The 21317-nt window shown below is 47.3% G+C and overlaps 1 protein-coding gene across 7 annotated transcripts in view; it reads left to right on the top strand.

Annotated features, from left to right (window-relative positions):
- ADAP2 (ArfGAP with dual PH domains 2) overlaps positions 1-21148 on the top strand; it is a 37605-nt gene extending 16457 nt beyond the window's left edge. For 2 of the 7 annotated variants that reach the window (XR_008481598.2, XR_013535790.1), the window contains exons 6-11: positions 7507-7653; positions 12099-12182; positions 15754-15816; positions 16958-17035; positions 18482-19471; positions 20082-21005. Coding sequence is in view for 5 of the 7 variants with exons in the window: in XM_017972541.4 (XP_017828030.1) it covers positions 7507-7653; positions 12099-12182; positions 15754-15816; positions 16961-17035; positions 18482-18811 (699 nt within the window). In the remaining 2 variants the exon portion in view is untranslated. Of the gene's footprint in view, positions 1-7506; positions 7654-12098; positions 12183-15753; positions 15817-16957; positions 17036-18481; positions 19511-20081 lie in introns of those variants that run through there. The other 5 variants (XM_017972541.4, XM_078373879.1, XM_008997120.6 and 2 more) reach the window with 4 other exon arrangements.
- The last annotated feature ends 169 nt before the right edge of the window (positions 21149-21317 follow it).

Below are 21317 nucleotides of genomic sequence, written 5' to 3'. Positions count from 1 at the left end.
GCGGCTGCTTCCCTAAGCAAAAGCAAATGCTACCAGACCTCTGGAAGGTTAACCAGGAACTGCATTCTGTTGGTCAAAGCAAGTCATGCAACAAGCCGTGATTAAACGGGAGAGGAAATAGATTCTACCTCTTCATGGATAGAGTGTCATGTACACACTGGGAGGGAAAGACTTGGTGAGCACCATCTTTGGAGATCATCTACCCATTGAGCCCTGGGGCATTCCAGTATTTAAAGGACAGAAAGATGAGAAGTTTTCAATAAAGAGAATTTGAAATTGTGGCCAACAAAGTAAGAGAAGGACAAGCTCTGAGGACTTTAGCCTTCACCTTACTCTACTTCCTGTATGTAGAAATTATTTTATATTTCTCCTGTTGCTTTTCTAGGCAGACCAGAGCAATACCAAAAGAAGGTGTGTCTATGGGAAGGAGCAGGGAGGATGAAGAGAAGTGGGCTAAAGATTACAAACATATTGTAAGACAGAAGGAATCAATTCAATATTTGATACTAGAGAGGGGTAACTATACTTAACAAAAATACTCAGGTGACACACCCTAAATATCCTGACTTGATCACTACACATTATATACATGTAGCAAAATTTCACATGTACCCCATAAATTTGTACAAATAATAATAAAAAAGATCTGTCCAGTGTGGCCACATCTGGGACCAAGTGAAAAATGTTAGGGGTTGAAGAATCTTTACCCTGCAAGTTAGAGGAAGAATTTCTTCTCCGTCTTCAATGTAAAGAACTGAAAAATATGACTTTTTCAACATTTTTGCTGAAATGGTACAAAAGGCAGGAAGAGAAAGTGCTACTGTAGCTAGGAAAGGTCCCCAAACCCCAGCAGCTGCTGTGAGTTGGCCTCTCAGACAGGGCCTCATCATTTTGGGAAAAGTTGATCTGTTTTTCAGTCCCACGCCAGTTCAGTCTAGAATAGTCCAGAAATAGAATAGGCTCCCTGTGTTCTTTTTTGTTTATTTCCCAAAGTGGATACTTTGAAATTATAAAGGTAGCTCATTTTTAGCTAAAACTTTTGGATTAAAAAAAAAGGAAATGAAGTATAAAGGAAGTGAAACTCAAAAAAAAAGTCCAGGCGTGGTGGCTCCTGCCTGTAATCCCAATGCTTTGGGAGGCGTAGGTGGGTGCATCACCTGAGGTCAGCAGTTCAAGACCAGCCTGGCCAACATGGTGAAACCTCATCTCTACCAAAAAAAAAAAAAAAAAAAAAGGCCGGGTGTCATGGCTCATGCCTGTAATTCCAGCACTTTGGGGGCCAAGTCAGGCAGATCAAGAAGTCAGGAAATTGAGGCCATCCTGGCCAGCATGGTGAAACCCCATCTCTACCGAAATACAAAAAATTAACTGGGTGTGGTCCTAGCTACTTGGAAGGCTGAGATAGGGGACATTGCTTGAACCCAGGAGGTGGAGTTTCCAGTGAGCCGAGATTACGCCACTGCACTCCATCCTGGTGACAGAGTGAGACTCTATCTCAAAAAATTAAAAAATAAAAATAAAAAAGTTCTTAGACAAATGAAAAGATAACAATTTAAAATATAAACTTTATTTTTCAAGCTCCATCAAGGTCGACACTTTTATAAAAGATGACACCAGCCATTTAGTCTATCCCCAAGCAATTGAGGGTCCTGGGAATTTAACCATGCCAATGCAGTCTTTTTTACATTTTGTTTTTTATATTGTTGTTTGAGACAGGGTCTTGTTCTTTCACCAAGGCTGGAGTGCAGTGGTACAATTCTAGTTCACTGCAGCCTCAATCTCCCAGGTTCAAGCAGTCCTTCCACCTCAGCCTCCTAAGTATCTGGGACTACAGGCACATACCACCATGCCTGGCTAATCTTTTTATTTATTTATTTATTTATTTTTTTGAGATGGAGTTTCGCTCTTGTTACCCAGGGTGGAGTGCAATGGCACGATCTCGGCTCACTGCAACCTTCGCCTCCTGGGTTCAGGCAATTCTCCTGCCTCTGTCTCCTGAGTAGCTGGGATTACAGGCACGTGCCACCATGCCCAGCTAATTTTTTTATATTTTTAGTAGAGACGGGGTTTCACCATGTTGACCAGGATGGTCTCGATCTCCTGACCTCGTGATCCACCCGGCTCGGCCTCCCAAAGTGCTGGGATTACAGGCTTGAGCCACCGCACCCGGCCTAATATTTTTATTTTTTAGCAGAGGCAGGGTTTTGTCATGTTGCCAAGGTTGGTCTTGAACTCCTGAGCTCAAGCAATCTACCTGCCTTAGCCTCCCAAAGTGCTAGGATAACAGATATGAAGTACACGCCTGGCCTTTTTTTTTTTTTACACTATTAACTGAAGAAAGCTGGGTACCCTTTACAGATTTTTTAAGATTAGAAAACAAAAGAAGTTAGAAGGAGCCAAATTAGGACTGTAAGGTCGATGCATAATTACTTCCCATTGAAACTCTCACAAAGTTGCCCTTGTTTGATGAGAGAAATAGAGCTGAAGCATTGTGGTGGCGGAGAGTGACTCTGGTGAAGCTTTCTCAGGTGTTTCTCTGCTGAAGCTTTGGCTAACTTTCTCAAAACACTGTCATAGTGAGCAGATGTTACTGATCTTTGGCCCTCTAGAAAGTCAACGAGAAAAATGCCTTGAGCTTTCCCCAAAAAGCTGTTGCGGTGACCTTTGTTGTTGACTGGTCTGCTTCTGCTGTGACAGGATCACGTCCGCCTCTCTGTAGCTATTGCTTTGATTGTGCCTTGTCTTCAGGATCACACTGGGAAACCCGTTTCATGTCCTGTTACAGTTCTTCAAAGAAACGCCTCAGGATCTTGATCTCACTTGTTTGAAATTTCCATTGAAAGCTCTGCTCTTGTTTGCAGCTGATCTGAGAGCAATGGCATTGGCACCCATTGAGTAGAAAGTTCGCCCAACTTTAATTTTTCAGTCAGAATTGTGTGAGCTGCACCAGTTGAGATATCTGTGGTGTTAGCTATTGTTTGTGCTGTTAATTATTGCTCATCTTCAATTAGGGCATGAACAAGATAATTTTTTTCCTTGCAAATTGATGTAGATGGTCTGCTGCTGCAGCCATCATCTTCAATATCATCTTGTCCCTTCTTAACAAGTTATCTCTGTAAATCGCTAATTTCTTCGGGGCTTTGTCCCCATAAACTTTTCTTAAAGCACCAGTGATTTCACTATTCATCCATCCAAAGCTTCACCATAAATGTTGATGTTTGTTCTTCAATTTTGGCAGAATTCATGTTACTCTGAGAGACGCTCAAGTTAATGTCTTATCCTTCTTAGTGCCTCAAATGAAATCCCATTCAGATATGTTATAACAAGTTAGTATGAGTTTATTTTGGTGCAAAATAAATTGAAATCCTTGTGTAATTTTTTCATATCATGTGTTTTCCATGAACTTTTCCAAGTCCCCTTGTATAAGATTATTATATGATTCATTTTTTGTTGTTGTTGTTGTTTTGAGATGTGCAATGGCACAATTTCGGCTCACTGCAACCTCCAACTCCCGGGTTTAAGCAATTCTCCTGCCTAAGCCTCCCGAGTGGCTGGAATTACAGGCATCTGCTACTACACCAAGCTAATTTTTATATTTTTAGTAGAAACAAGGTTTTACCATGTTAGTCAGGCTGGTCTCGAACTCTTGACCTCAGATGATCCACCCACCACAGCCTCCCAACGTGCTGGGATTATAGGCATGAGCCACTGTACCCAGCTTTTATGATTTCATTTATGTGAAATTTTAGAATAGGCAAAACTATACTGATAGAAGACTAAGTGGTTATCTGGTGTTGGAATGGGGTAGAGATTCTGCAAAGGGGGATGAGTGAACTCTTTTGGGGTGATATTTGGGATGATAGTAATTTATTTTTTTTTTTTTTGAGATGGAGTCTAACTCTATTGCCCAGGTTGGAGTGCAGTGGTGTGATCTCTCAGCTTACTGCAACTTCTGCCACCCAGGTTCAAGCAATTCTCTTGCCTCACCCTCCTGAGTAGCTGGGATTACAGGCGCCTGCCACCGTGCCCAGCTAATTTTGTATTTTTAGTAGAGACAGGGCATCTTGGCCAGGCTGGTCTTGGAACTTCTGACCTAGTGATCCACCTGCCTTGTCTCCCAAAGTGCTGAGATTACAGGCATGAGCCACTGCACCCAGCTGATAGTAATGTTTTATATCTTGATTGTTATGGTGATTACATGGGTATATACATTTGTCAAAAATCAAACTATACTCTTTTTTTTTGAGATGGAGATTGCTCTGTAGCCCAGGCTGGAGTGCAGTGGTGCAATCTGAGCTCACTGCAACCTCTGCCTCCTGGGTCCTGGTTCAAGCGATTCTCCTGTCTCAGCCTCCACAGTAGCCGGGATTATAGGCACGTGCCACCATGCCCCGCTAATTTTTGTATTTTTAGTAGAGATGGGGCTTCACTATGTTGGCCAGGCTGGTCTTGAACTTCTGAACCTCAGGAGATCTGCCTGCCTCAGCCTCCCAAAATTCGGGGATTACAGGCATCAGCCACCACACCTGGCTTATACTCTTTTTTTTTTTTTTTTTTTTTGAGAAGGAGTCTTACTCTGTCACCGGGCTGGAGTGCAGTGGCGCGATCTCAGCTCGCTGCAACCTCTGCCTCCTGGGTTCAAGCAATTTTCCTGCCTCAGCCTCCCAAGTAGCTGAGACTACAGGATGCGCCACCACGCCCAGCTACTTTTTGTATTTATAGTAGAGACGGGGTTTCACCATGTTGGCCAAGATGGTTTTGATTACTTGAACTTGTGATCCTCCTGCCCGGGCCTCCCAAAGTGCTGGGATTACAGGCGTAAGCCACTGTACCAGGCCTGTTTTTTTTTTTTTTTTTTTTGAGACAGAGCCTCCCTCTGTTGCCCAGGCTGGGGTGCAGTGGCGCAATCTGGGCTCACTGCAACCTCTGCTTCCTGGATTCAAGTAATTTTCCTGCCTCGGCCTCCTGAGTAGCTGGGATTATAGGCATATACCACCATGCCTGGCTAATTTTTCTATTTTTAGTAGAGACAGGGTTTCACCATGTTAGTCAGGCTGGTCTTGAACTCCTGACCTCAGGTGATCCACCCACCTCGGCCTCCCAAAGTGCTGGGATTACAGGCGTGAGCTACCTTGTCAGGCCCTAAATTTTATGTTAATAGGTTCCCTCTATACCTCCAGTACTGGGACTTGGAATTTTTCACTCATGAATTTCATGGACTTTAAAAAATATTAGTAATATTGATCTAAATTATTCTTTAAAATATTCTGTGGCATTTCATTGTGTAGCTATACCATCATTTATTTAACTTTTTATCATTGATGGACATTTAAATAGTTTTCCTTTTTTTTTTTTTTACTATTATCAGCAAGACTACATAAATATCTTTTGACATACATATTTGCATAATAATGCATGTACTTTTTAGGGATAGATTATCCTTTTTTTTAAGGTTAGAGACAGGGTCTCACTCTGTCACCCAGGCTGGAGTGCAGTGATGCAGTGCGAGCTCACTGAAACCTCAAGCTCCTGGGCTCAAGAGATCCTTCGTGTCAGTCTCCTCAGCCTCCCTAGTATGTGGACTCCACATGCATGTCACCATGCCTGGCTAATTAAAAAAAAAATTTTTTTTTGTAGAGATGAAGGCTTCTTTTTTTTTTTTTTGAGATGGAATTTAGCTCTGTCGCCCAGGCTGGAGTGCAGTGGCACCATCTCAGCTCACTGTAACCTCTGCCTCCTGGGTTCAAGCAATTCTCCTGCCTCAGTCTCCTGAGTAGCTGGGATTACAGGTGCCTGCCACCATACCCAGCTAATTTTTGTATTTTTAGTAGAAACAAGGTTTCACTGTGTTGGCCGGGCTGATCTCGAACTCATGACCTCATGATTTGCCCGCCTCTGCCTTCCAAAGTGCTGGTGTGAGCCACCTCACCTGGCCCAAGATGGAGTGTTGATATGTTTCCCAGGCTGATCTTGAACTCCTCGTCTCAAGTGATTCTCCCACCTTGGCTTTCCAAAGTGATAGGATTACAAGTGCAAGCCTGGCACCTTGGGATAGATTTTTTTTTTTTTTTTGAGACGGAGTTTCGCTCTTGTTACCCAGGCTGGAGTGCAATGGTGCGATCTCGGCTCACCGCAACCTCCGCCTCCTGGGTTCAGGCAATTCTCCTGCCTCAGCCTCCTGGGTAGCTGGGATTACAGGCACGCGCCACCATGCCCAGCTAATTTTTTGTATTTTTAGTAGAGACGGGGTTTCACCATGTTGACCAGGATGGTCTCGATCTCTTGACCTCATGATCCACCTGCCTCGGCCTCCCAAAGTGCTGGGATTACAGGTGTGAGCTACCGTGCCCGGCAGAGATAGATTTTTAGATGCAAAATTATGCATCTGGATGTGACCACATTTTCCTCTAGAGAAGACTGACTAGTAGAACTTTCTTCAGTGATGGGAATGTTCTGTGTCTGCCTTGTTTAATATCGTAGCCACTAGCCACAGGTGACTGACTACTGAGCACTTGGAATGGGGCTAAGTGCAACTAAGCAATGCCCCCACATCTGCTCATATCTGCATTATTTGTTTAGCTTCCACAATGATTTGCTTCCCAAAAAGTTCTGCGGCTAAAAAGTGTGAAAAGTTCTAAGTTAAGACCTTTCCAAACGCCTTTCCAGCTCAATGGGGCCAGTCTAATTAGGCAGAGGTCAGACATCGTGGGATGTGTAAGTACAGGAGGTCAGTAGAATATTTGTGATTTTTTTTTTTTAGATGGAATCTCACTCTGTCAACCTGGCTGGAGTGCAGTGCCACAATCTCAGCTCACTGCAACCTCTGCCTCCTCCTCCAACCATTCTACTGCCTCAGCTTCCCGAGCCGCTGAGATTATAGGTGCCTGCCATCATGACTGGCTAATTTAATTTTGGGGCTTTTTGTTTGTTTTTGTTTTTGTTTTTGGGATTCAGTCTCTCTCTGTTGCCCAGGCTGGAGTGCAATGGTGCGATCTTGGCTCACTGCAACCTCTGCCTCCTGGGTTCAAGTGATTCTCCTGCCTCAGCCTCTTGAGTAGCTGGGACTACAGGCGAGTGCCACCATGCCCAGCTTATTTTTGTATTTTTAGTAGAGATGGGGTTTCACCATATTGGCCAGGATGGTCTCAATCTCTTGACCCCATGATCTACCTGTCTCGGCCTCCCAAAGTTCTGGGATTACAGGTGTGAGCCACCGTGCCTGGGCCTAATTTTTGTATTTTTAGTAGAGAAGAGGTTTTACCAAGTTGGCCAGGCTGGTTTCAAACTCCTGACTGTAGCTGATCTGCCTGTCTTGGCCTCCCAAGTGCTGGGATTACAGGCATGAGCCACTGCGTCTGGCCAGTGAATTTTGTTATGAGAGCAAGAACATTTAAAACCCATACATTTACAAATTGATGTTTGTTTGGGTTAAGGCCTTGGTGAAGGTTGACCAGAAGTCACCCTGTGGACTGTCAGCATCTTGAGTATCCTCTTTCTCTCTTTCAGGGTAAAAGCCCCAAAGCTGTCATCAGCATTAAGGACTTGAATGCCACCTTCCAGACAGAGAAGATAGGGCACCCACACGGGCTGCAGATCACCTACAGGAGAGATAGCCACGTCAGGAACCTGTTTGTGTATCATGAAAGTGGGAAGGTGAGATGCCTGGAGTTGCCACCTCTGCCTCCAGCTCACACCCCAGGACTCAGCAGGTGCAGCATACCACCTCCCCTGCTCACTAGTGCTGTGCTCAGCTGCCTCTTGAGATTTTTTGCTGCCATTTGCCTTAATCTTTCGTCACTTCTCGATCTGAGACAAAAATATGAGGAGGGAAGGGTGAGATCAGGGAGAGGAACCTGGCAAGTGCCATGGCTAGCCACCAATGTACAGTCACCAATGGAAGTCCAGTTACAGAAGTGACTATGCCCAGGGATGCAAAACCAGGTAGAGCTAGAGATTCTGAAACTGGGGGAGGAACTGATAGATGGTCAGGCGGCAGTGCACCCTGGGACCTGTTTCTCAACATGTGGTCCTGGCCCAATAGCACTGGCATCAGCCAGGAGCTTGTTAAAAATAGTCTCAAGGCTGTGCATGGTAGCTCCTTACCTGTAATCTCAGCACTTTGGGAGGCCAAGGCAGAAGGATCACTTGAACCCAGGAGTTTGAGACCAGCCTGGTAACATAATGAGACCCCATCTTTATCCCAAAATACCCCCAAAATTAGCTAGGCATGGTGGCATGCACCTGTAGTCCCAACTACTTGGGTGCTGACGTGGGAGGATCGCTTGAGCCTGGGAGATTGAGGCTGCAGTGAGCCATGATCATGGCACTGCACTCCAGCCTGGATGACAGCTCAGGACTCTGTCTCAAAACAAACAAACAAACAAAAAGAACAGAAAGAAAGAAAAATAGAATCTGAGGCCCACCCTGGACCTACTGAGTTAAAAACATTAAAAAAAAAAAAAAAAAAAAAGAAAGAGAGACTGGGTATGGTGGTTCATGTCTATAATCCCAGCCCTATGGGAGGCTGAGGAAGACAGATTAGGAGGTCAGGAGTTCAAGACCAGCCTGGCCAACATAGTGAAACTCTGTCTCTAAAAATACAAAAATTAGCTGGGCATGGTGGCACGTACCTGTAGTCCTAGCTACTTGGGAGGCTGAGGCAGGAGAATTGCTTGAACCTGAGAGTTGGAGGTTGTAGTGAGCCTGAGCCTATACTCCAGCTTGGGCAACAGAGTGACACTTTGTCTCAAAAAAATAAAATCAATAAAAGAAAGAAAAAAGAAAAGAAACTGCATTTTAACAGGATCCCAGGTGAGTCTTGTGCACATTAAAGTTTGAGAAACACTTTTTTTTTCTTACTTTCGAGACAGAATCTCACTCTGTTGCCCAGGCTGGAGTGCAGTGGCCTGATCTCGGCTCATTGCAATCGCCTCCTCCGGGGTTCAAGCGATCCTCCTGCCTCAGCCTCCTGAATGGCTGAGATCACACCTGGCTAATTTTAAAAATATTTTTAGTAGACATGGGGTTTCACCATGTTGGCCAGGCTGGTCTTGAATTCCTGACCTCAAGTGATCTGCTCACCTCAGCCTCCCAAAGTGCTGGGATTATAGGTGTGAGCCACTTCCCAGGTGAGAAGCACTATTTAATAGTCCAAGAAATCAGCCCAGTCAGAGACCAGCAGGCCAATATGAGAGAATAAACTGGGTCAGCTTCTGAGCAGAGTTACCTGACTGGACAGGGGACAGAGATGCTAAGTGGGGGTGGATGAAGGTGGGCGCTGACATTTTGCGAGCATCTATTAACTCCCTTGGGCACTGCTTTTGGTGATCACGGTCCATCATTTCTTAATCCTCAAAATAAGCCCCACATTACTGAGGCATGGACATGTTAGTAACTTGCTCAGGATCACAGCCAGTGGTTCCTGAGCCCTGAACGCACTTTACCACCCCATGCGCCTCTGTACTGTAGGGAGGACCCTTGGCAGCAGAAGCCAGGAACCAGATGCAGGAACTAGACCTTCCCAAGGGGCCCTAGCACCATGGCCCTAGCCCCCACTCCATGCCAATAACTGCCACAAGGACTTCTGTTGAGGCACCTAAGGTTGCTGGTATTTAGGATACACAGCTCCCTCCTATCTGCCCAGTATGGTGCATCTGACAACCTGGGTCTGGCCATTCTTCTCTTTTGCTTGATACGCCAGCCTCTCTATTAGATGAGCATAAGTGAGGGCTGCAAATTCCTGCCTGCAGGAGTCAGGGGGTGATTTTTTTTTTCCTTTTTTAGTTTTAATTTTTTTTTAAATATGGAGACAAGTTCTCGATATGTTGCCCAGGCTGGAGTGCAGTGGCTATTCACAGGCGCCATCCCACCACTGATCAGCATGGGAGTTTTGACCTGCTCTGTTTCTGACCTGGGCTGGCTCACCCCTCCTTAGGCAATCTGGTGGTCCCCCACTCCTGGGAGGTCACCATACTGATGCCAAACTTAGTGCAGACACCTGATCGGCATAGCGCACTACAGCCCAGAACTCCTGGGCTCAAGCGGATCCTCTTACCTCAGCCTCCTGAGTAGCTGGGACTACAGGCATGAGCCACAGTGCCCAGCCAAGGGGTAATTTAAAAGCTAAGTGGGGCCAGACTACTCAAGAAGCTGAGGCAGGAGAATCGTTTGAAGCCAGGAGTTGGAGGTTGCAGTGAGCCAAGATCACGCCACTGCACTCCAGCCTGGGCGACAGAGCGAGAATCCATCTAAAAAAAAATTAAGTAAAATAAAAAAAGCTAAGTGTACAGGTTTAAGGGGTGGGGAGGGGGCTGTGGCAAACAGGGAAACCTTCATGGAGGATTAAAACAAACAAAACTTTGGGAGCCACACAAAAATGTATGCAGGTTGTATTTGGCACCAGGGTCACCAGATTGTGACAGGAGAGACTTTCCAGGGTGAAGGCCTAGGCTTGTCTTTTCTCCTTATTCCCTTAGTGCCTGAGACCTGAGAAGGTTCTTTTTTTTTTTTAGGTGGAGTCTTGCTCTGTCACTCAGGCTGGAGTGCAGCAGAACGATCTCAGCTCACTGCAATTTCCGCCTCCTGGGCTTAAGCAATTCTCTAGCCTCAGCCTCCCCAGTAGCTGGGATTATAGGCATGTGCTACCATGCTCGGCTAATTTTGTATTTTTAGTAGTGATGGGGTTTCACCATGTTGGTCAGGCTGGTCTCAAACTGCTAACCTTAGGTGATCCACCTGCCTCGGCCTCCCAGAGTGCTAGGATTATAGGCATGGGCCACTGAGCTTGGCCAGAGGGTTCTTAATGAACTCCAGGACAAAAGAGCACAGAGACCTGGAATACTAGGCCTGTGTGCTTCGCCTATGAGAGAGAAAGGGAAATGGTTTCATTCATTTGAAACCACATTCAGATGATTTTCTCAATCACCATATTATATCTAAGTCCCAAACTGTGACTATTTGAACCAGTCTTTTAGCCACCCAATTTCAAATTCCTGGGAGAAGAAATCTGATAAGCGCAGTCCAGCCTCTGTATTGGTCCAGGCCTGGTCCAGTTGCTGTGGTTAAGCAGGGGCAGGATCACAGCAGTAAGTGGGGCTGCAACTGGAGGTGGGTGAGGATAGGTAGGGTAGGAGCAGGGCTTGTGCTGAGCGAGCACCGACAATCTATCTATTACAATATGAAAACTAACCTGCAGGATAAGTAGAATACTTTAGGTAGAAGGTATGTGTGGGATGGAGTGGATTAAGCAGAATGTCCCAAGAGGCAGGAACAGCAGATGTTGGGAGAATTGCAAATAGTTTTGTGTGGAAGGAGCTCAGACAGCAAAGTCATATTAAAGAACTTAAGACTTTTTTTCTGAGGGTAGTAGACAGGACTCTAAGCCAGACTGATTAGATCTATAATTAGAAAATCACTCTGGCTGCCATGAGAGGGCCAATCAGAGAGCAGCTGATCAAGGCCAGCTAGATACATGATTGTCTAGATGGGAGATGAAGGTGGCCCACGCTGCTGAGAGACGTGTTCTCCCAGAGTGACAGCAGAAGGGACTAAGCCAGCTTTGGTCTAAGATGCCATAAGCATCCTCATTAGAGGAGCCTCCTCAAGCATACCTGCTCCCCACCCTAATGCCAGTCTTTGACATCTGAGGACAATGATTTCCTAGAGCCTTGCTCCTTCGAGTGTGTTCCACTGATTAGCAGCGTCATCACCTGAGAGCGTGTTAGGAATGCAGAGTCTCAGGCCCCATTCCAAACCTACTAAATCTGCCTCTGCATTTTAACAAGAGCCTCAGGTGATTTTGCATGCATTAGAAGGTGAAAAGCACTGTCTGAGGCCATTGCAGAACTCCTGTGCGGTTCACCCCATCCTTTCCCAGGGCTCTGGGCTTATCCCTGTTAGAGGCTTCCCGTTTGCCCAGGTTAGCCCAGGAGACTCTGACACAGTCCTCCCTGGATGCCCCTGAGCTGAGCTGTGGGGTGTGTGCAGGCACTGAAAGCATGTGCTCCACACCCAATGCCCAGCTAGCTTCTGCCATCAGACTCAGCCTCCTACCCACCCCATCTCACTGCTGTGTGTGTCCTGTGCACTTCTCTCGGCAGGAGATAGTGGACTGGTTCAATGCTCTCCGTGCAGCCCGTCTGCAGTACCTAAAAATGGCCTTTCCTGAGCTCCCGGAGTCTGAGGTGAGCTAAACATGGACCCCAACTTCTGAATCTCCTCTCAGACATCTTCTTTCCATGTCTGTTGACCTCAAAGACACTCAGAAGCCAGACTAGGTTTGTTTGCAGGCAAGACCTCAAGATTGAGGGCTGGGCAGCTCCAAGGGAAACCCAAGGCATTCTCCAGGGGAGTCTGGGGATTACAGCCTCACATACAACAAGGCAGCCTCACAGAAGCAGGTTAGTTTCTCTCCTTCAGGAGAGCATCAAGGAGCTCAGCAGTTGGTCATCTCTTTCTCACCTCTTCTCCCTCTAAAATGTACGAATGATCCCTCACATATTGCTCACAGACTGTTTTGTACTGTGAAATGACAGCCAGGCAGGGGTGATTATTTTCATTTTATTGATGAGATATACAGTCCCAGGAAGGGCAGGTGAATAACCAAAGGTGCTCTTCCCTTTCTAACATCCCTGCTTTGCCCCGTGATGCTCTGGGCTTGGGAAAGCCTGGGATCCTCCACATTACAGTTGTAACAGGAGCAGGTCTGCCCTCTGTGGTCAACAGCGTGGGGAGCCAAGAACTTCATTTGGATTATTACCAGACTTCTGGGGCCTCCATCTCCCTCCTCAGGCTGGGCTGGGGAGGCACACATAGTGTGGGGCAGAGGATGCAGCCTTGAGCCAGGAAGCCTGGGCTCTCAGGGATGCTCTATTGCTCACTTGCTGTGTGACCCCTGCAGGTCCTGGCACCTCTCTGAGCTTGTTTCCATATTAGTGAGATGGCAGTTAGTTGAGGTCATCTTCAGGGTCCCTTCTGGCTCTGAGGTTCTATGCTCTGGTCCTTTTCTTTTTTTCTTTTTTGAGATGGAGTCGTGCTCTGTCACCAGGCTGGAGTGCAGTGGCACAATCTCAGCTCACCTCAGCCTTCACGCCCCGGGTTCAAGCAATTCTCCTGCCTCAGCCTCCCGAGCAGCTGGGACTATAGGCATGCACCAGCACACCTAGCTAATTTTTGCATTTTTTTTTAGTAGAGATGGGGTTTCACCATGTTGGCCAGGATGGTCTTGAACTCTTGATCTTGTGATCTGCCCACCTAGGCCTCCCAAAGTGCTGGGATTACAGGTCTGTCACTGTGCCCAGCCTGCTCTGGTCCTTTTCAAGAGGCTCCCCTCTAAGAGGATTTTGTAAGTGATGGGGGTGGAAAACCATTTTAATGTTGGGATTTTCTTATTCCCAACCATTAGAGACTCCTTGAAAGCCTAAATGTTTCTTAATTCCAAGGTCTGTAGGGGGCTAGGTGTCTGGAATGGGGTCCTCTCTGGGCCCAGGGATGTGCTGAGATGGCAGTTGTCTGGGAGCAATTCCAGCAAGGCCTGGGTCACAGCCCTTGAGTCAGTCTGCTGAGTTTGCACCCAGAACTAGTTAATGCTGGCTCTCATGGGTGGGGACTGCAGAGTGCTGACTGCTGACTGTGAGGAGAGAGGACAAGGTGCAGATGCTCAGCCTTATTTAAACTGGGCAAGCTTCCCATCTTTGCTGACCCATGTAAAGGAAATTGCTCTTCCGTCAACGTCCTCCATGTTCTCCTGCCTCTCTCATCCACTGTCGGTACCCGATATCCACCCCTGTCTTTCCTCCCATTTAATGTCTGTGTATGGTGTGAGGTTCTGAGCAATCACCAGGCCTGGCTCAAGCTTTAGGGTCCACAGGGCCTGTTGAAAACCCAGGGCATCCCAGTGGGGCTGTGGTCCTGTAATAAATGCATATGGTCTCTGCAGTCCAAGAGCCTGATATGTTACCTAGGGCAAGTCACCTTACCTCTCCGAGCCTCAATGCGCTCATCTGTCACCATGGACACAATACCTACTTTATAGGGCTATTGTGAGACTCCAGCGAGCCAAGGCATCTGAAGTGTGGGAAGCAGTGCTCCAGCCGTGTGATTTGTCTTTCTCTCCCAATGGTTTCCCTAGGCCTCTACTTGCTCTGCGCTAGCTCGAATTCAGAATATTGAATAGTTAAGGACTCCATCTATTTTCTCCAAATGGACGAATTAAAGCCTACTGAATGTATTTTAGAAGAAGAGTAGTATAGTTTATATTTTCTTTCTTATATTTAAAACATTTTTTATTCGTTGTAGAGATGGGGTCTCACTTCTGTTGCCCGGGCTGGTCTCGAATTTCTGGCCTCAAGCAATCGTCCTACCTCAGCCTCCCAAAGTTCTGGGATTATAGGTGTGAGCCACTACATCTGACCTATATTTTCATTTTTGGCTCACAACCTTCCCCCTTTTAGACTTCCTATGGCTGTTCCCAAGACCTCATTTTCCCTGTGCCCCTACCCTGGGCCCTGGAGCTCTGGAGAAGCTCCTTTGTTCTTAGAAGCCTGGACTGTTGTTTGAAGCTCTAGACTTTCCAAGTTGAAACCCAGGAGCATAGGAGGCCATCATCAACCCCTGGAAAATTCTCTAAGTGCAGGCTGCCCGGCTGGAAGGGACGCTGGGGATCACATGATCCAGGTTGCTTATCACACAGAGGAGACATAAGGCCTCGAAAGATGGCAGGTCTTACAAAGGCAATGTAGCTCCTGGAGGCCAGAACTGGAGCTAGAATCGGTTCTCCCTACTCCTGCTTCAGAACTTCCTCTGTCCACTCTGGCATCATTTTCTTTGCTTTTTTTTTTTTTTTTTTGAGATGGCATCTCACTCTGTCAGGCTGGAGTGCCAGGCTGGAGTACAGTGGCACGATCTCGGCTCACTGCAACCTCTGCCTCCCAGGTTCTAGGGATTCTCCTGCCTTAATCTCCTGAGTAGCTGGGATTACAGGCACATGCCACCATGCCCAGCTAATTTTTGTATTTTTGGTAAAAGTGGGGTTTTGCCATGTTGTCCAGGCTAGTCTCAAACTCCTGGCCTCAAGTGATCCACCTGCCTTGGCCTCCCAAAGTGCTGGGATTACAGGCGTGAACCACCACGCCCAGCCTCTGGCGTCATTTTCTCATTACTCTTTGTCAGAATCCTGACCAATGACCAGGCCTTGCTCAAGGTCCTGCTCAGAGAGCCCTGGCCTGTTTATACTTATCCCTCTGGTGTAGTGGCTGGAGTACAGTCTAGTGTCATCAGCCCTGGGCGTGAATCTCAGCTCTTCATGCTTCCAGTGATGTGACTTTAGGAAAACCCCCAACCCCTTCTCTGTGGCCTGGTTTCTTCAGATGTGTAATGAGGCTGGTGATACCCACCTCGCAGGGTGATTGAGAATTGCACCTGGAGCCTGACGCAAAGTGGACCCTCAGAACATGTTCCCTGACACCAAGAGTCTCCGTAGAGCCTTGCCTAGGTCCATATGCTGGGGTTGCTGAAGGGGTCCTTGCCCTGAGAACTTGTCGTGCCAGTAAGCTCTGCAAGCATCTGGGGTGCTGTCAACTGGCTTTGTTGAAATATTAATATTACATCCATTGCACTTTCCAAATATAATACCATGAAACATGAGCATACATCCTTCCCCATTTCAAACTTCCCCTTGGTCGGGAGCCAAGCTAGGCAGGGAACCTGGAGCCTTGGGATGTGAGTTGGGGGTCAGTGTCTGTCTCTCTTCCCCAGCTCGTGCCATTCCTCACCAGGAACTACCTCAAACAAGGCTTCATGGAAAAGACTGGGCCAAAGGTACCTTCTACCATTCCTGGGGAACTTACATGGTTTAATGTGTATAAAAGGTTTAATGTGTTAATGGGATGATTTTTAAGAGGACAGTGAAAGGTGTTAGGCCAAGCTTGTCCAGCCCACAGCCCATAGGGCACTTGCAGCCCAGGACGGCTTGGAATGAGGGCCAAAACAAATTTGTAAACTTTCCTTTTTTTGTTTTTTGAAACAGAGTCTCACTCTGTCACCCAGCTGGAGTTCAGTGGCATGATCTCAGCTCACTGCAACCTCCGCCTCCTGGGTTCAAGCAATTCTCCTGCCTCAGCCTCCCAAGTAGCTGGGACTACAGGCACCCACATCATGCCCTGCTAATTTTTGTATTTTTAGTAGAGCGGGGTTTCACCATGTTGGCTAGGCTGGTCTTAAACTCCTGACCTCAAGTGATCCGCCCACCTCGGCGTCCCAAAGTGCTGGGATTATAGGCATGAGCCACCGCTCTCGAACAAATTCATAAACTTTCTTAAAACATTATGAGATAGTTTAACGATTTTTTTTTCTTGTCACATCAGCTACCATTAGTGTATTTTATGTGTGGCCCAAGACAATTCTTCTTCTAATGTGGCCCAGGGAAGACAAAAGATTGGATATCCCTATTTTAGGCAGTCGTTGTGAAAGCAAGCCTTGGGCAGGTGGAAAAAGTAGTCAAAGGGTTGTTTTCTGTTTTCTTCCTTCACTAGCCAAGGTGCAGCCCCTCCCGCGGTTCTCACTGCGGGGCTTTCTCTCCCTGCCCTGAGTCAGATTTTGGCCGAGGCCAGCACTTTCAGCCTTGCCAAGCAGTAGCCACTTCTGATTTTCCCCAGACTTCCTTTTTCTCTAACTTCTTTGTCCACGGCCTGAGAAAGAGGAAAGTGCCTTTTCCAACTCAAGGCAATACCTGGAGGCAGCGGTGAAGCTGGGAGAGGGTAGGGTGGGGTTGGAAGGGGAACGAGCAGAACCTTCAGAGCCTGAGAGCTCCTGCCTGGGCCCCAGGGAGAAGCACTAGGGTGGCTGGGCGGGAGAACCAGTGGGACTGGCCAGTTCCCTTGGCTTGGCCTGGGCTGGCCCCTGACCTCTGTCTTCAGAAACTGACTTCGTCATCTGTGGTAAGAGGTTCCCTCTTTTGCAGCAGAAAGAACCCTTTAAGAAAAGGTGGTTCGCCCTGGATTCCCATGAGCGGAGGCTGCTCTATTACAAGAACCCACTGGTAAGAGCCACTCCTGCTCCCTCCATAGGGCTTCCTCAAACAGAGCTGGGTAGTGCTTGTCTGGGACTATGTGAAAATTACAGATAAACACATCTTCCAGGGCCCCAGAGCTAGAGAAACCTCCAGAGGAAAACCTCTACCCCTTGTTTTTGTTTCTCTTGAAGTAATCTGTGGCATGAAGATTCTCTCCCCTCGCTTTCAGAAAGTCCATTATGAGTATCCAAATGCTGCCCCTGGTAGTTAAATAAGGTGTATTTCCTCCTCTAGTTTCCAGGGCTCACTTCTAACCAAGAGACTGTGACGTGTAGTGGTTAGGAGTGCGGTGGACTCTAGAACCCGGCTGTCTGGGCTCTGGTCTCAGCCCTGCCACTTGTAGTAGTGTTGCCCTGGGCTGAGCACTTAGCTCCTCTGAAAAACAGGTTTCATAAGAATGCCTTCCCCAGAGGTTGCCATGATGGTTATATGAGTTACTATATGTAAAGCATTGTAATTCCTTATTTTAATAAGCTCTCCATACATGTTAGGTATCACTTATTTATTTTTTTAGAGAGTCTCTCTCCCAGGTTGGAATGCAGTGGCACCATCACAGCTCATTGCATCCTTGAACTTCTGGGCTCAAGGTATCTTCGTGCCTCAGCCTCCTGAGTAGCTTGGAACACAGGCATGCACCAACATGCCCAGTTAATTAGAAAAAAATTTTTTAGGGCTTGGGTGCAGTGGCTCTTGCCTTTACGTAATCCCAGAACTTTTGGAGGCTGAGGCAGGAGGATCGCTTGAGCACAGAAGTTTGAGACCAGCCTGTGCAACATAGTGAGATCCATCTCTACAAGAAATTTAAAAATTAGCCGGGCGTGGTGGCGCATGTCTGTAGTAGTCCTAGCTACTTGGGAGGCTGAAGTGAGAGGATCAAGCCCAGGAGGTTGAGGCTGGGATGAACCATGATTGTGCCACTGCACTTCCAGCCTGGGTGAAGAGTGAGACCCTATCTCCAAAAACAATTCACAATAATAGTAATTAATAAAAGTTTTTTGTAGAGACAGGGTCTCCCTGTGTTGCCCAGGTTGATCTCATATTCTTGGCCTCAAGTAATCCTCTGCCTAGGCTTTCCAAAGTGCTGGGATTACAGGCATGAACTACCAGGTCCACCCTCAGTATCTTTTCTTTTCTTTCTTTCTTTTTTTTTAAAGATGGTGTTTCACCATGATGGCCAGGCTGGTCTTGAACTCCTGACCTCAGGTGATCCACCCACCTCAGCCTCCCAAAGTGCCAGGATTACAGGCGTGAACCACCGAGCCCGGCCTCTTTTCAACAGATGATGTGTATGATTTATTTCAGGGTTTTGATCTTTCAAAATCTTTCCCAAAATAGTGCTTGGAGGCTGTCAGGGCTGCAGGGCCTCTCTTCCCTTGGGGCACCCTCTGATGACCCTGTACCCTCTATTTTCAGGATGCCTTCGAGCAGGGCCAGGTTTTTCTTGGGAACAATGAGCAGGGATATGAAGTCTATGGAGACCTGCCCAAGGGCATCCGAGGGAATCGCTGGAAAGCCGGACTCACCATTGTCACCCCAGAGAGGAGATTTGTCCTCACTTGCCCCAACGAGAAGGAGCAGCAGGAATGGCTGGAAAGTTTGTGGGGTGTCCTTTCCAGCCCCTTGACGCCCCTCAGCCACCTCAGTAAGAAGCAGGAACTGAGGAGTGTTATTTCGGCCAAGGGCAGAAAGCAGAAAGGAGCTTCTTCACTTAGGTTCAGCTGTGATGCCACAAAAGATTCCTGATCCCTGCCTATGCTCTTTCCACTGTCTTCTCTTCCTGCAAAAGAAAAGCACAGACATGCACATTACTGCCAAAAAGTCTCCTCTGTCCAGCCCATGTTCCCCTAACAGAGCTGTTCCCCAGGAGCTTTTAGAGGAGTTTGTCCCTGGCAGAACCCCTGGTGCTGTCTGTACCCCTCGCAGTGTGGGGGCTGAGCAGCTTCTCTCTCCCTCCACCCTCCTCTCTGCTGATCCTTTTTCTCGTGAGAAAACCCTGGCCTGTTATTATTAGCTAAGATCACACCCGCTGGGCAGCTCCTGGGATTTTTGGATTCCTCCCCACTTCAGAGCTATTTCTAGTGGCTTCTTTTCTCCGAGTCCTCCCTTCTGCCTGCTTCTCTCCTGCTCCTCCTCTTTACCAGTAGGCCTTCCTCAGTGCTGACAGCCCTGTGAAAAAAGAGGAGACATGCTGAGCTCCAGCAGGAAACTGCTGGCCCAGGCCCTGGCTTCTGGGGCTCAAAGGAGAATTTCTGTGTTTGGAAAAGTACAGACTGAGCAGGTGACCCCCGACCGCCCCTTGGGGGAAACCCTTGTACCCTTTGAGTCTGACCGATATAAACACGAACTCTCTTGACTGTCCGACAAAGGCCAAAGCCAGAGAGCCTCAGAAGGGACTTGCAAATTGTGAGTGAGGCGCTCCAGCTGGTGCTTTCTTTTCTCTGTTGGCTGCCGCTTATGCGTTTCTTGGTTTTTCTGTCTCTGTGCCTCTGTCCCTCCACTTTTCTCTCCTTTGCTGGTGTGTGCAGCCCCTCTGACGCCCTGGCTCTCACCCTTTCATTCTGTTTTTTATTCTGACTCCGTGTGTGTGTGTGTGTGTGTGTGTGTGTGTGTGTGTTTCTTTCTTTTTTTGAGACAACGTCTTGCACTGTCACCCAGGCTGGCTTGCAATGACGCAATCTCTACTCATTGCAACCTCCTCTTCCTAGGTTCAAGAGACTCTCCTGCCTCAGCCTTCCAAGTAGCTTTACAGGCTTGTGACACCACTTCTAGCTAATTTGTTTTGTATTTTTGATAGAGACAGGGTTTCACCATGTTGCCCAGGCTGGTCTTGAACTCCTGAACTCAAGTGATCTGCCTACCTTGGCCTCCCAAATTGCTAGGATTGCAGATGTGAGCCACTGTGCCCATCCATGGCTCCCTCTGTCTTTATGCGCCTGTCCCTTTGCTGTCCCTCTCCTCCACAGGGCAGCATTGGCATGGCCACCTTCCTCAGCCCTCTTCATTTCCCTTGTAGCTGCATCAACAGAGAGTGGCTGCCACAGCAGGTGACCCATTAACTGAGGAACTGGCTGCTGCTGAACACCTGGAGCTCCTGGTGGGGAGGAGAAGTTCTCACCTTGGGCTTGGCTGCCCACCGTTAGTGCCCTGCAGTCAGCAGCCATCCCTGGCAATGAACTCTGCCAAGACTGAAACTGTGGCTGTGGCTGCATTAGAACCCCATCAGCTCCCTGAGCCTTCCCCACCACCCCACCCTGGAATCTGAGGATCTGGTACATAGATGGACATCCATCCCCTCCTCCCCCATACATACCTAGGCTTGAAATGCCCTACAGGTCCAGAACTTTCTCACATCTGAAATGGAGGCATTGCAATGAAAAGGCATCCACGGCATCATGCAAGTGACATCTTGTAAAAGAAAAAAAGTTTCATTTGAATCTAACCATGAGGAAATCATCAGACAAATCCACATTAGGGGCATTAAATTGTTAAACATCTGACCCAGAATATTCAAAAATGAAGAGTGAAAGATAAAGAAAGTAGTCAATGGCCAAGTGCGGTGGCTCACGCCTGTAATCCCTGTACTTTGGGATTCTGAGGCAGGTAGATCACAAGGTGAGGAGATCAAGACCATCCTGGCCAACATGGAGAAGCCCCGTCTCTACTAAAAATACAAAAATTAGCCAGGTGTGGTGGCGTGCACCTGTACTCTCAGCTATTCAGAAGGCTGAGGCAGGAGAATTGCTTGAGCCCAGGAGCTGAGGTTGCAGTGAGCCAAGATCATGCCACTGTACTCCAGACTGGGAGACAGAATGAGATGACCTCAAAAAAAAAAGAAAAGAAAAATAGGAGACTAAGATACGGCAACCAAAAGCAATTCATGGTTCTTGATTGGTCCTGGAAAAAAAATAAACAGCTGTAAAGGACATAATTGAGAAAATTGGGAAGTTTGGATATGAATGTATATTAGTTAATAGTATTATAATGTTATAATAATTGTGCTGTATTTGTATAGGAGAATGTTCTTTTTCTTAGGAGATACATACTGAAGTATCTAGGGATAAAATGTAATGATGTCTACAATTGATTCTTTTTTTCTTTGTTTGTTTGAAATGTAGTCTTGCTCTGTTGCTCAGGCTGGAGTGTAGTGGCGCAATCGGCTCACTGCAACCTCCACCTCCCAGGTTCAAGCGATCCTCATGCCTTAGCCTCCCGAGTAGCTGGGACTACAAGTGTGTGCCACCATGCCTGG

Source organism: Callithrix jacchus, chromosome 5, assembly GCF_049354715.1.
Source record: "Callithrix jacchus isolate 240 chromosome 5, calJac240_pri, whole genome shotgun sequence".
NCBI classification, from domain to species: Eukaryota; Metazoa; Chordata; class Mammalia; order Primates; family Cebidae; genus Callithrix; species Callithrix jacchus.
Note: the sequence above shows the minus strand (reverse complement) of the source record. Positions and strands in the feature narration are given on the sequence as shown.